Source organism: Crinia signifera, chromosome 2 (assembly GCF_055691185.1).
Source record: "Crinia signifera chromosome 2, ASM5569118v1, whole genome shotgun sequence".
NCBI lineage: Eukaryota > Metazoa > Chordata > Amphibia > Anura > Myobatrachidae > Crinia > Crinia signifera.
Window position 1 is genome coordinate 268529821 of NC_139218.1, and position 12886 is coordinate 268542706.

Here is a 12886-nt window from a genome sequence, read left to right on the forward strand (position 1 = left end):
TGGCGTCATCGACGGCCTCCTCCACATAGTCATCATCTTGATCGTCTTGATCCTCACCATCATCATCATCATCTGAATCCTGCATGAGGAGGGGCCGGAGTGCCGCCGGTCTTTTAACTAAAGACCTGCGACTATCTGCGGGCAATGAACCCTCCCCCTGGGCATCCAATGCTGGGGGGGCTGCACCCGCCGCCGATGAGGACGACACGGGCCGCTGGGGCAGCGCAGCTGAGACTTTATCAACTAGCTGCGCCATCATCTGCATGAGGGATGAGGCCCAAGCAGGCTCCTGAGAGGAGGCCGTAGGCATTGGCAGCGCCTGCACATTGTAGCAGCTTGCGCATAGGCCGTCCTGTACATAGTCCAGGGGAGATAGGCACGCATTGCAGGCTGTGCATGACAGCAATGCTGGGGCGTCCCCCTTTTTGGACTTGCCCTTGTTGGGCATAACTACTGTAAGTACAGGAGGGCTAAATACAAAATGACACCAAATACACTGCAGCAGCTATTGGTTTAATAAGTACACATATACAGCAAGCATACATAGGCATACAATGCAAATAGAAGGCGAATGGCACTAGGCTCTTGCAGCAGCTATGGCTGACTGGAGCACTCAGTAACTGTGACCTGTGTCCCGTAGGAAAGGTACAGGGGGGACTTGCCCAAGCCTCCTGGCAGTGAAAGAGTGGAACCCCGGGTGGCACTGGAGCTTCTCCGCGTCCCTCTCACGTGCAGCCAGGCAGACAGGAAGGGATGTCAGTGGCAGGAACTCTCTGTGCGCCAAGCACAGTTCCCTGCCTACTGTCCCCGGGGGAGGGGCTGATGTGGGGGGAGCCACCTCCCCCTGCTTACAAATGACCCCCAGGGAAGATGTCCTCATGCAGCGCTGGTAAAATCGCGGGGATCCGGCGCGCGCCGGGCGGCCCCGCATACCAGCGCTGCTGCCCACAAACTAGGATCCCTGGTGGTCCAGCGGGATGGCTCACAGTGCGTCCCGGCTTGTTGTGAAGGGGGCGCCGTTGGTTCCCGGTGTCCGGCTGTGGCTGCAGGCTCCCCAGTGCCCGGGGGCCGCTGCAGGTCCCCACCCACGGGTGGCGATGCAGTGCCGGACCCAGGTGTTGGAGCCAGCAGTGCAGGGGTCTATTCAGACCCCCAGCGCTGCTGCTCTGACACTAGTGTAAAAAGAAAAAAAAAATATTAAAGTTATGGCTGCTAAATAGCAGCCCCTCTTTTGGGTGCATCTGGCTCCTGCCAGCACCCTAGAAAAACTGAAGTCCTTGGCCTGGAGGCGGGGTATAGGAGGGGAGGAGCCTGGATGCCTGGGAGGCAGTTAAAGTTATCCTCTAGGGTGCTGGAGCTCTCTCCCACTCCTATTACCCACTGTAAAGCTGTGGCCCCTGATGTCTCCCAAAGGAGAAAAAGCTGTGGTACTTCGACCCACCCACATGCACTCTGCCAGGGACCCATTCGGGCGACCGGCATGCACATGGCACGCTGGCATTTGGAGGCATTCCGCCAGCATTTTCTGGCCATTCCGCAGAAAACGCAGGCGTTCCCTGGCCATCGGGAGGGATGGCGTTTACCTGCTTGCTGGAATCTGAACACTGGCAGCTCAGCAAGCAAGTCTGAATCGGGCCTAAGGAGTAATTTTGTGTTTTCCAACGACGTCCAACCAGTGACACATATTGAACAGTCTGTGTCTTACTATAGCTGAAAGATACAGCAACTGGCTACAAACTTGCTTTTAATTGTTACCATTACTGTAGATCTAGAATTAATTCCTTACCATGCAAGGAACCCAGGAGCTTGGGATATCGGACATGTTCCTCTGTCCCATGTCCAAGCCTCTGATTGTCTCCTTTTCCCCAGGAATAGACGTGACCATCTTTGGTGATAGCAATGGAAAATTGGCTTCCACAGCGCACTTTCACTACATCCAGATCTTGCAGCTTTTCAATCAGCTTGGGTGTTTTACAGCCATCACTTCCTCCTCTGCCTAACTTTCCATAATCTCCATCTCCCCAAGACCAGACCTGACCTAAAATAAAAGAGGAAACCATAAAATAAAAATAAATTGTATTTGCATGAATTAAAAAAAAAAGTTAGATTAAGGCAGAGTTCTCTCTTATGAGATGACGCCAGCTACAAATGTTACTCTCTAAACACACTACAAGGAGCACCTGTGCCTCATTCCAACTAAGATTTTAGGTCTACATGAAGGACAGCATAACGGCAACTTCCGCACATTTTCATGTTTTCCTGGCAGCGGCATGGGCTCAGCACACTAGGCGCTTTCAGCTATCCAAACCTTTGACTTCCCTTTTGCCTGTTACCAGTAATGGATCAGCCCAGATAGGAGCCATCGCCTCTGGTGTATGCACATATTGCCGGTCTAGTTAAGTTATCTTTCCTCCCTTATCCAGATGAGCATCCAATGGACCAAAACATCCTTAAAACAGTTTATTCCAACATTGGTACTATTACACATTCGGCTCTGGCATCCGCTTGTGGCTAAGGCGGTCAGTAGCAGCGAATAGAATTTGGAGGATGGCCTCAACTTACGGACAAGCCAAAAGAACTTTTAATGGGGAGCTCCTATCTGGGGGAAGCAGCTGTTAACGCTGGGATTTTGGCATGCAAGGCCTCTGATGAGAAGCTGTTGAAAGGTCTACAGTGTCTAGGTCGAAATGCACTAGGTCGACATCAAGAGAAGGTCAACATGTACTAGGTAAACATGGACAAAAGGATGACACAAGTAAAAGGTCGACATGGCAGTCGTCAATCCAATTCTTTTCATTTTCTTTTGAATTTCACACTTTACCATCCACGTGGACTACAGTTGGGAACTTCAAAGTGTGCTGAGCAAAGTGAGGCACCAGGCCCAGAGCATGGAGAGTGAAGCGAGCCATGCGAGGGTATGTGCAACACTATTTGGGGACCCATGTTGACATTGACAAAATACCTGAAAAACCCATGTCAACCTTTTCCATGTAGACCTTTGACCATGCCGATCTATTGACTGTCTAGCTAGACAGTTGACCTTTCAAGCCACACCCCATCTGAAGCACTATCCTGGTCATGGAGCCAGGGGACTTTATGACTTAATTGTACATTCCGGATGCATATTTACCCATCCATGCCAATCATCAAGCTTTTTCTCCAGTTAATAATTCTGGGGACTATGCTGGAGTATACCCAGGTCCACTCTTGTCCATTAGAAATGGAGGTGCTTGCCCGGTGGAACAAATCACACTTGCACATCAAGGTTCAGACAATTAACCTCACAGGAGGTTCACTACCCGCAAGAAGAAGTATAAAACGAAACATACCAATAACATTCACTTTTTTTGGCTCTATAAAGAGCCTTCAATTATCTACACTGTAAACTTACATCTTATCAGAAAATGACTACGACTGCCCACGCCCACACACTGATTTGATATTTTATCTTCAGTCTGCACATTGGCAAGGGTACAATATGGAATTTGCAGAATGCATTTAAATGCTGAAAAAACAAACTCAATGCTTCCCACATGTGATCTACATAACAACATAAGCAAGTAAAAACTGCAGCTCTTCTACACAAAGGTTTTATACTAAACATAAATTTATATTTTCCCCATCATCCAAGTGGGGGGTAAATACATTGAGAATGGCTACTTTTGCATATTTACTCACAAATAAAACAAAGGGTGAAATGTAATAGGATGAGAGATTCAGAAAATGAGAGATTTGGTAAGAAATCACCAAGGTTTTTTAGGGTGCCGGACGGAGACCCAACAGTCGGGATCCCGACAGGCATTTACCCAACGTCGGGACCCCGACTGTCAAAACAAGGACAGCCTGGTTCCCGACGGCCACCCGCTATTTTCCCTCGTGGGGGTCCACAACCCCCGTAGAGGGAGAGTAGAATAGGTGGTGAGCGTAGCCCGCAGCGTGGCAAGCGCAGCAAGTCCGGCCAGTCAGGATCCCGATGTCGGGCTAATGACTGTCGGGATCCCGACTGTCGGACCCCTATATCACACCCGTTTTTTAAAGCTGCAATCATATACACTGCAAAACCAGTTTGATTTTGCAGTGTAAATGATTGCCACTTTTAAAAAACTGGAGATTTCTTACCAAAATTTCTCACTTTCTGAATCTCTCATCCTAATAAATTTCCCCCTATATTTCCTTTTGGAGAACATTCTGGTGCTTGATTTAGGAATGAATGTGCTCGCATATACACAGTTTGTGAAATGTGTTCGTACAAAAAAAAAAAAATCAATTTGGGGTGGAAAAGTAACAATTTTATCAGAATTAATCTACTGACCATTCTCAGTCACTGCCAGGGTCTGAGCGTCGCCACTTCCACAGGAAACATCAACAACCTTAAGTCCTTTAAGTCCTGTTACCAACATTGGTACTGTCTGGTCCTCGCTAGAGCCTATGAAAGAGGAAACATTAGACAATTATAAGGTTTTCTTTCCCAATGCAGCCTATGCCTAGGTTGGAGTTGGAGTAGGAGTACTCTGTATATCTCTGTGGTGATCAAACTCCTCTGAGAAGGAAAATATTACAGTACAGTCTTCTGCACCAACAATCACACACTTCAAAATAAGAGAATGGACGAAATGCATTAAAAAGCAAAATGTGCAACTGAAAAACTTACCTAGGTCCAAATGCATTGTTTATATTCACCACCACATAACTAGTTCTAACATATATTCAATAATATACACACTAGCAACTTAGAAGGTGCCACAGCATATACAATTCCTAAACAGTAGTTCAGTGGTTCACAATCCTAGTGTTCATTGTAGCCCTTGCCATATATTTGAAAACCCATGCAGTTCCTCTTCCCTGCCTGGGGTGTCGCGGTCTGCTGTGGTGTTTCTGGCACAGGTCTGGTTTGCATATCAGTGCTGATATACAGACCATGCTGTGCTAGAAGCACTACAGCAGACAGACACCCCAGGAATGGAAGAGGAACTGCATGGGTTTTCAAAGATAGCAGGTGCTAGAATGAACACTACAAACCCAATCTTCAGAGAACCCTAACAATACAGGTTGTAAGTTTATCCAGGATTAATAGTGGGTACACACGGTTCAACGTGTAATTCAATTTGCTATGCCTTTAGATTAAATTTCTACTATATAATCTTGCATGCCAGGACTATTTTTCTTTTCAATTTCTACTAAACGTGAACGCGCATTGGGACAGAGTCTGCATCAAATGCTGCTAAAAAAAAAACATTTGATTTCGATTCTGCTTCTATAAGCAAAACTCAATAGAAAAATTGTGGAAATCTCACCACATGCACCCTGTGTAAGTCAAAGGGACTTCGTCAGTATGATGAAACCATCTGTGCACAATCATTTATATCCTTAATACATCACCTGGTCTGGGTACACACCTAAAGATTTAACTGTCAAATTTGTCTGGTGGGAACAAAAATCTGGTACTGTATGGGAACAAAGGACAATCAACCATTTGCACCCAAATAATGGAAAATAGGTCATTCAGACAAATTGGTTAAATCCATTTGATTTAACAAATTTACCCAAACAATTGGTTTTGCCTGTTTTCCACCATTTGGGAGCAAATTAGGGTGGCCAATATCGGGATCTGGATTGAAGAGATCTCAGGATTTGGCCCCAAAATTGCCGGGATTTCAAACCCTGGGATTTGAGTTTTCAATCCTGGGATTTTGCAATTAGACTGTGTATGCATAGTTTAATGCCAGGAAGCTTCTGAGCACGCACTCAGACGCTGCCCGGATGTTCCCAACCCGGTGTGCCACTCTGCGCAGTGTGACATGATGTCAGAAGTCTCACGCTGCACAGGCCACACCCCCGCACAGATAAGCCACTTGCTCCACCTCCACCACCACCTGCCCACTCCCCAGCCACTATGTTCATGTAAGTTATTGTGTGCAGCGGTGGGTTGGGGGGGGGTTCATGGCCTTTTTTTTTTTTCCCCGGATGGATTCCAATGTCCCAGGATTGGACTCCATACAGCAAATGGATGATCATGTCATGATTTCCTTGCATACATTCCCATTTCCTAACTACATTGAAGAACATTGGGGGGTATTCATATGTTGGTCTGTTCTTTTTTTCACGCCTATTCTCCCTTTTTTTCACAACATTTATATGCCGTGATATTAGTTTGCTATTCAAATCTTCCCCGTCTTTTAAAAGTTGACAGTTTTTTAAACCTCTTTTACTTCACAGTCATTTTCAATGGGCTTCGTATTCAAATGTTTGGTGATAAGTTTCACGCCTTTTAATAGTCGTCTAAAATTGGTCAATTTCTTGTCATTTTATTCTCCTGGGTGTCGGGTGGTGATAAGTGTTATTTTTTTTTTTTTTTTTTTTTAAATGAATGGCTTATTTAATGAAATTTCCTTTTTTTATAAGGGGTTAAAGTTAAACTTTAAAAATAATAAAATGCAATAGAGCAGGGGTTCTCAAACTCGGTCCCCAGGACCCCACGCAGCTCACAGGTGCACTCATTACTCATTGACACATTTTAAAAGATCCACAGGTGGAGCTAATTATCTTACTTGTGATTCTGTGAGGAGACCTTAAAGACATGCACTGTGTGGGGTCCTGAGGACCAAGTTTGAGAACCTGTGTAATAGAGTATAGACACACATCCCCCCATAGAGTATAGGCACACCTTCCACATAGAGTGTAAGCACACCAACGCACCAACCAACGCAACCAAAACGCGTATGGGTCATTGAGTTGACCACTGAAGTTCAACAGGGCTTGGAAAAGGTCAATATGGTTAAGGTGGTCAGGGTCAAAAGGTCGACACATGCATTAGGTCAACAATGGGAAGGTTGACCTTTTGACTTTTTTGTCCCTAATGTTGACATAAACTAGTCGACATGGACACTGAAAAAGTGCCCTGCGTGTGCTCACTATGCGTCGGGCTCGGTGCCTCGCTGCACTCAGCACACTATTATATTCTCCCTCCATGCCCTAGTGGATGGTAGGGCATGAAATACCGCGTGTCAGCACAAGTCGGCTCAGAAAAACCACTGGGGCCTGATGTACACGCTATTCAAATGACTGTCCCAGAAATGAAAGATTTCAAAGACTTATTTGATAACAGCACACTAGGAAAACTACCCATCACATATCGCATGAGGCTGGATGACTCTATTGCCACCACTGTTTGTGCTCCCCGCAGAGTCCCCATTGTAATGAAGGACAAAATCATCCAAGAGCTACACAGAATGACGCAGCTAGGTGTCATTGCACCAATTGAAGAAGCAACACAATGGGTGTCTGCAATGGTAGCAGCTGCTAAAAAAGATGGGACTGTACGCTTATGCATTGAGCCAGTGCACCTAAACAAGGCACTTTTACGCCCCTACCACCCACTCCGCACCATCGAGCAGGTGATCGCCGACATGGCAGGTGCAACAGTCTTTAACACCCTGAATGCCAAGTGTGGGTTTTGGCAGATCCCTCTGGACATAGCCTCTTCCTTGCTTACTGCCTTCATGACCCCTATTGGGCGCTACATCTTCCTCCGCATGCCCGATGTCATCACCACGGGCAGCAAAGTCTTCCAGCGATGCATGGAGCAACTGTTCGCTGGCTCTCCCTGTGACATCATCGCTGACAACATCCTCGTCTGGGGCCGCAACAGAGAGCAGCATGATCAATGCCTCCACCAGGTACTCCAAAGGGCTTGCGCCTCAACCTCAAGCTCAACCCTGACAAATGCAGGTTCAGAGTCATGGAGGTGGCATACGTGGGCCACCTCCTCACCGACAAGGGCGTCCTGCCAGACCCCAACAAGGTCTCTGCCGTCCTGCAGATGGCCCTCCCAGCAGACAAATTGGCACTCCAGCGCTTCCTGGGGATGACCAACTACCTAAACAAGTTTCTGCCACAGTACAGCATCTACCACTGCACCTTTGCGGCAGCTACTGCAACAGGACTCTGAGTGGTGTTGGTTGGACACACACACAGCTGCTGTCAACCAACTAAAGACCATGCTCACACAACCGCCAGTTTTGCAGCACTTCAACGTGCATGATCCTGTTGTTCTTGCTGCTGCTTCACAAAGTGGCCTAGGGGGCTGTATGCCTTCAACTCCGCAAGCCGATGGCATTTGCATCCAGGGCCCTCACTGACACGGAAATAAGATATGCACAAATCGAAAAAGAACTGTTGGCACTTGTCTTTGCTTGCACACGTTTCCATGACTTCATCTATGGCCGTCCTGTCGAGACTGAAACAGATCATCAACCCCAAATCAGCATCCTGAGGAAACCTATACACTCTGCCTCTTCCCGTATACAAAGCATGATGCTTAAGCTCCAAAGGTACAATTTGGACGTTATTTACAAGCCAGGTAAATAAATGTACGTTGCTGATGCATAGTCCAGGGAATTCCTGCCTTCTACTGACTTGGGCAGCCCTGAGGACGAGTTCGAGGTCATGGCTGTAGAAGTCCTTCCCACTAAATGGATGGAGGAGCTGCGTGTGGCCACCAGCACTGATGAGCTCTCCCAGTGTCTTGCTGACGTCATCCTCAATGGCTGGCCACCCTCATCCAGAGACTTTCCTCACTGTTTACGTCCCTTCTTCTGCATGAGGGATGAACTCACCATAGTTGATGGTGTCATTATGCGAGGTCACAGCTTTGTGATCCCAGCCGCTCTACAGTCCTCATACACCCAGCAGTTGCACCAGGGCCATGCAGGCCTGGAAGCCACCAAGCGCAGGGCCCGAGAAACTGCATTCTGGCCCTCTATGTATGGTGACATTGAACAAGCCGTGTCTCTTTGTGCCCCCTGGAATACCCTGCATCGACATCAGCCACGGGAGCCCATGCTGCTCCACGACATCCCGAACCTTCCTTGGTCCATCCTGGAGGCTGACCTGTTTGAATGGAGGGGGAAGGAGTACATGGTGCTTGTGGACTCTTACTCAGGCTGGTTTGAAATTAACTACCTCACAACCACCACAAGCCTGATGGTAATATCAAAACTAAAAAGGCACTTTGCAGCACATGGCACTCCGCAGCAGCTCATCACCGATAATGCCATGCAATTCAAAAGCAGAGAGTTTGCAGAGTTTGCCAACTTTTGGGACTTTCAGCACATCACCAGTAGGCCCCCCTAAAGAAGAAGCCCCATAGGCGAAACACGTGTCCAGTCCCGATTTCCAGCCTCTCACCTCTCTGATCGTCAACACAGCACCGGCAGCAACTCACAGCGTCCATACGCCGCCTCGCACACGCTCCCCAGGAAGCTCCGGCTCAGCCAGCGAGAGACCAGGTATCCTGATTCCCACGCGTCCGGCTCCGGCGCAGAGTACCCGGCCGGTCTCTGTCTCCACTTACAGCCTCGCCGCCTGCCAGCGCGATCACCCAGGAACCCTATCCCCGTCCAGCCGCTAACTCAGGCAGCGGCATCAGGTTAGACAAGCGCACCTCACTGCAGTAAGCAGTCGGGTAGCGCTCCCTGTACTGGCAGCTATACCTGTCCCAATTGTGATTATCTCCCCTCGGAGATGTGCTCTACAATTCATTTATGAGCTTTTTGACAAACCGGGTTGGTACCACTTGTAACTACAATCAGACTGCGTTCAGCAACTTTCATAGTGTGTACAGAGTGTCTGTTATCACGTCTTTCATATCGCTACAAAAGCAACATGCAACTGTTATAGATGAGTGATCAGACACAGTTACCTTTTACTTTGTATCCCATGGAGACCTAATGTATCCAGTGAAATACTGAAATTGATCAATGCCTTTTTGACGCTACTGTCTCTCATCAGCGCTTAAATATTCGGTGACAACCTAATTGCTAATCACTTATTGTGTCACAAATCTTGATGCTAAATTAATTACTGTGTAACACACTATGCTTTTTTCTGCCTTTTTTCTACCCCTCAGTAGTTAAGGTAAGGTTAAAGTAAAACTCAATATATTTATATATATATATATATATATATATATATATATATATATATATATATATATATATATATACTTTTTCAGTAACAGTGTGACTCAGGTGCTGCGCCTGGTGAGCCACCTCCCTTTGCAGCTCAACAGGCTATTTGTGAATAGATACTAAACCCTAATATATTGCCACCATACCCCACTGGTCTGCCCAAACCCTCCCCGAACTTGGAAGCCAAGCAGTGGAGGGCCAGGACAGTACCCAGGTGGGAGACCCCTGGGGAAGCCCAGGTGTGGCAATATTAAAATTAGGGGTATAAGCCGCCGTATCAAACAAACACCTGTAACATGACTGCCAGAGTGAGTGTCTATTAAAGAATTTATAAACCTATATAGAGGCTGTGATATCGTTTTTCCTTTTCCCCGTACCACCAATCTAGGTGTATTACCTGATGCTATTAAGCACAATATCGTTCATATTTAGGGGAATCGAATCATTTCACTGCCTATAATCATTGGTAATCATACCTCTGATAACATCAGTGCTTGAATGACAAATTAAATGTGTGACTAATTTGCGAATATCCCTGGAACTAAACCAGTCCAAGGATCACACTACATTTTTATATCTAATTATTAATCACTATTGTGCCATCTATTTTAAATAAAGTCTAAATAAAAGCTATGTTTTAAAATCATCAAACTACATCTTTAACAAAGGAGTGCGCCCAAAAAGCGTTTTTTTCTTTCTTTTGTCGGACTCTTCCTCTGACGAAAACCCCCCCAGTGTTTACCACATACAGACTGAGCAAGGCTTTGATAGAACAGCAGAGATGCAGCGTCCAGCAGAACGTCCCAATAGTTATGTGGTGCAGTCTGATGATGCCTTGTATGAGTGCAATCACCGGCACCTGCTCAGTACAGCTGAAGAGGACTCTGCACAGTCGGGTCCATCAGTTACTGCCACCAGGGCCGGTGCAACGCACAGCAGCGCCCCAGGCGTGGGGGGATGCGCGCGCCCCCCTGCCCGCCCGCTCACTTACCTGTGCACGGGGGGGGGTGAGTGATGCGGGGGGTGAGTGATGGCTTGGGAGGTCAAGCGGCCACCGCCGAGGGTGGGGGGTGCTTGAAGCGGCTAGCGCTGCCGCCAAATCCGGGGAAAGGGGTGATGCACCGAGTCTGCAGGGGTACTGCGGTCTCCGCCGAGTCCAGGGGGGAGACGGAGGAATGCGGCCACTGCATCCTGGGGGAGCCGCCACCGCCGGGTCCCGGGGGGGAGGGGGTGATGCGGCCGCCGAGTCCCGGGGGAGGGGGGGCTTTTGAGGCGATGCTTACCTGGAGTGGTAAGTGGGGGGAGCTGCTCCAGAATGCCGCCCTCCAGTGGCCGGCACCCTAGGCAAATGCCTAAGGCTGCCTAGTGGTGGCGCCGGCCCTGACTGCCACTGCTGCAACCAATGCTACTGATGGTTCACATAATTTGGACAATCCCATCCCAGAGACCTTACCAGTAGCAGAGCCCTCCCAAACTGTCCAGGACAATCCCATGGGCTCACAGCACACCATCACCAGGTCCGGGCAGGTGTCCAAGCCCAATCCCAAGTTCCAAGACTTTGCTATGTAGTCTTTCTCTTTCATTTTTATCTTCATTGTTATTCTAAATTGTTGTTATAACCATGCATGTTGTGTCCTCTAAGTTCAAAAGGGGGGATGTAGATGCATCTGATGCATCTTCGTTATTTGTAGTACCCAGGTTGTGACATCACTTCCGGTCACACGACTGGCCGGGCAGCCAGTGTTAGCCGGAGCTGGAATAAAGACGCACCTGTTTGAAGCTACACAGGTGTCAGTGAGTTTATTGATTCGCACACATCTACAATGGTAATCATAAATTAAGAGGGAAGTCCACAAACAGAGCATTGTGTCCCTCCTGGAGAGGGTCATGTTGGGAGGTATGGTTTCACATACACACAATGTGTCAGTAAGCCAGTGCTATACAGAGTAGGTTAATATAGCTACACACAATGCTTCTGTAAGCTAGTGTTATACAGGTTGGTTGTCCATATATATTTTTTGGGGCCTAGGGGTGCCGTGGAAAAATTCTGATACTCTAGGGCAGGCTTTCCCAACCACGGTCCTCAAGGCACACCAACAGTGCATGTTTTAGTGATATCCAGGCTTCAGCACAGATGGTTTAATCAGTAAGCCAGGGCTATACAGGGTGAGCTGCTATAGATACACACACTGGGTGAAATGTAATAGGGTGAGAGATTCAGAAAGTGAGAGATTTGGTAAGAAATCTCCAGTTTTTTTAAAGCGACAATCATTTACACTGCAAAACCAGTTTGATTTTGCAGTGTAAATGATTGCCACTTTAAAAAAAACTGGAGATTTCTTACCAAATCTCTCACTTTCTGAATCTTTCACCCTATTACATTTCACCCACTGTGTCAGTAAGCCAGTTGCTATACAGGGTGAGCTGCTATAGTTACACACAATGCGTCAGTAAGCCAATGCTATACAGTATACAGGGTAGGCTACTATAATTAAATGCAATGTGTCAGTAAGCCAGTGCTATACAGAGTAGACTACTATAGTTACACACAAGGTGTCAGTAAACTAGTGCTATACAGGGTAGGCTATTATAATTAAACACAGGGGGCCAAATGTAATAGGGTGAGAGTTTCAGAAAGTGAGAGATTTTGGCAGAGATTTCCCATGTTTTTTAAAGCAGCAATCAATTACATGGCAAAATGAACCTGGTTTTGCAGTGTAATTGATTGCTGCTTTAAAAAACATGGGAAAACTCTCCCAAAATCTCTCACTTTCTGAAACTCTCAACCTATTACATTTGGCCCAATGTGTCAGTAAGTCAGTGCTATTACAGGGTGAGCTGCTAAATTTACATAAAATGTGTCAGTAAGCCAGTGCTATACAGAGTAGGCTACTATAGTTACACACAATGCGTCAGCA

General features: G+C 47.2%; 1 protein-coding gene and 1 pseudogene across 5 annotated transcripts in view; one reads left to right on the top strand and one right to left on the bottom strand.

The window, feature by feature from the left end:
- HERC2 (HECT and RLD domain containing E3 ubiquitin protein ligase 2) overlaps nt 1–12886 on the bottom strand; it is a 212299-nt gene that overhangs the window by 145295 nt on the left and 54118 nt on the right. For all 5 annotated transcript variants that reach the window (XM_083168587.1, XM_083168588.1, XM_083168589.1 and 2 more), the window contains 2 exons: nt 4313–4426; nt 1787–2038 (listed from right to left, as the gene is read on the bottom strand). In XM_083168587.1, coding sequence (XP_083024713.1) covers nt 1787–2038; nt 4313–4426 — 366 coding nt within the window. The remainder of the gene's footprint in view (nt 1–1786; nt 2039–4312; nt 4427–12886) is intronic.
- On the top strand, nt 10101–10219 carry LOC146060815 (5S ribosomal RNA; annotated as a pseudogene).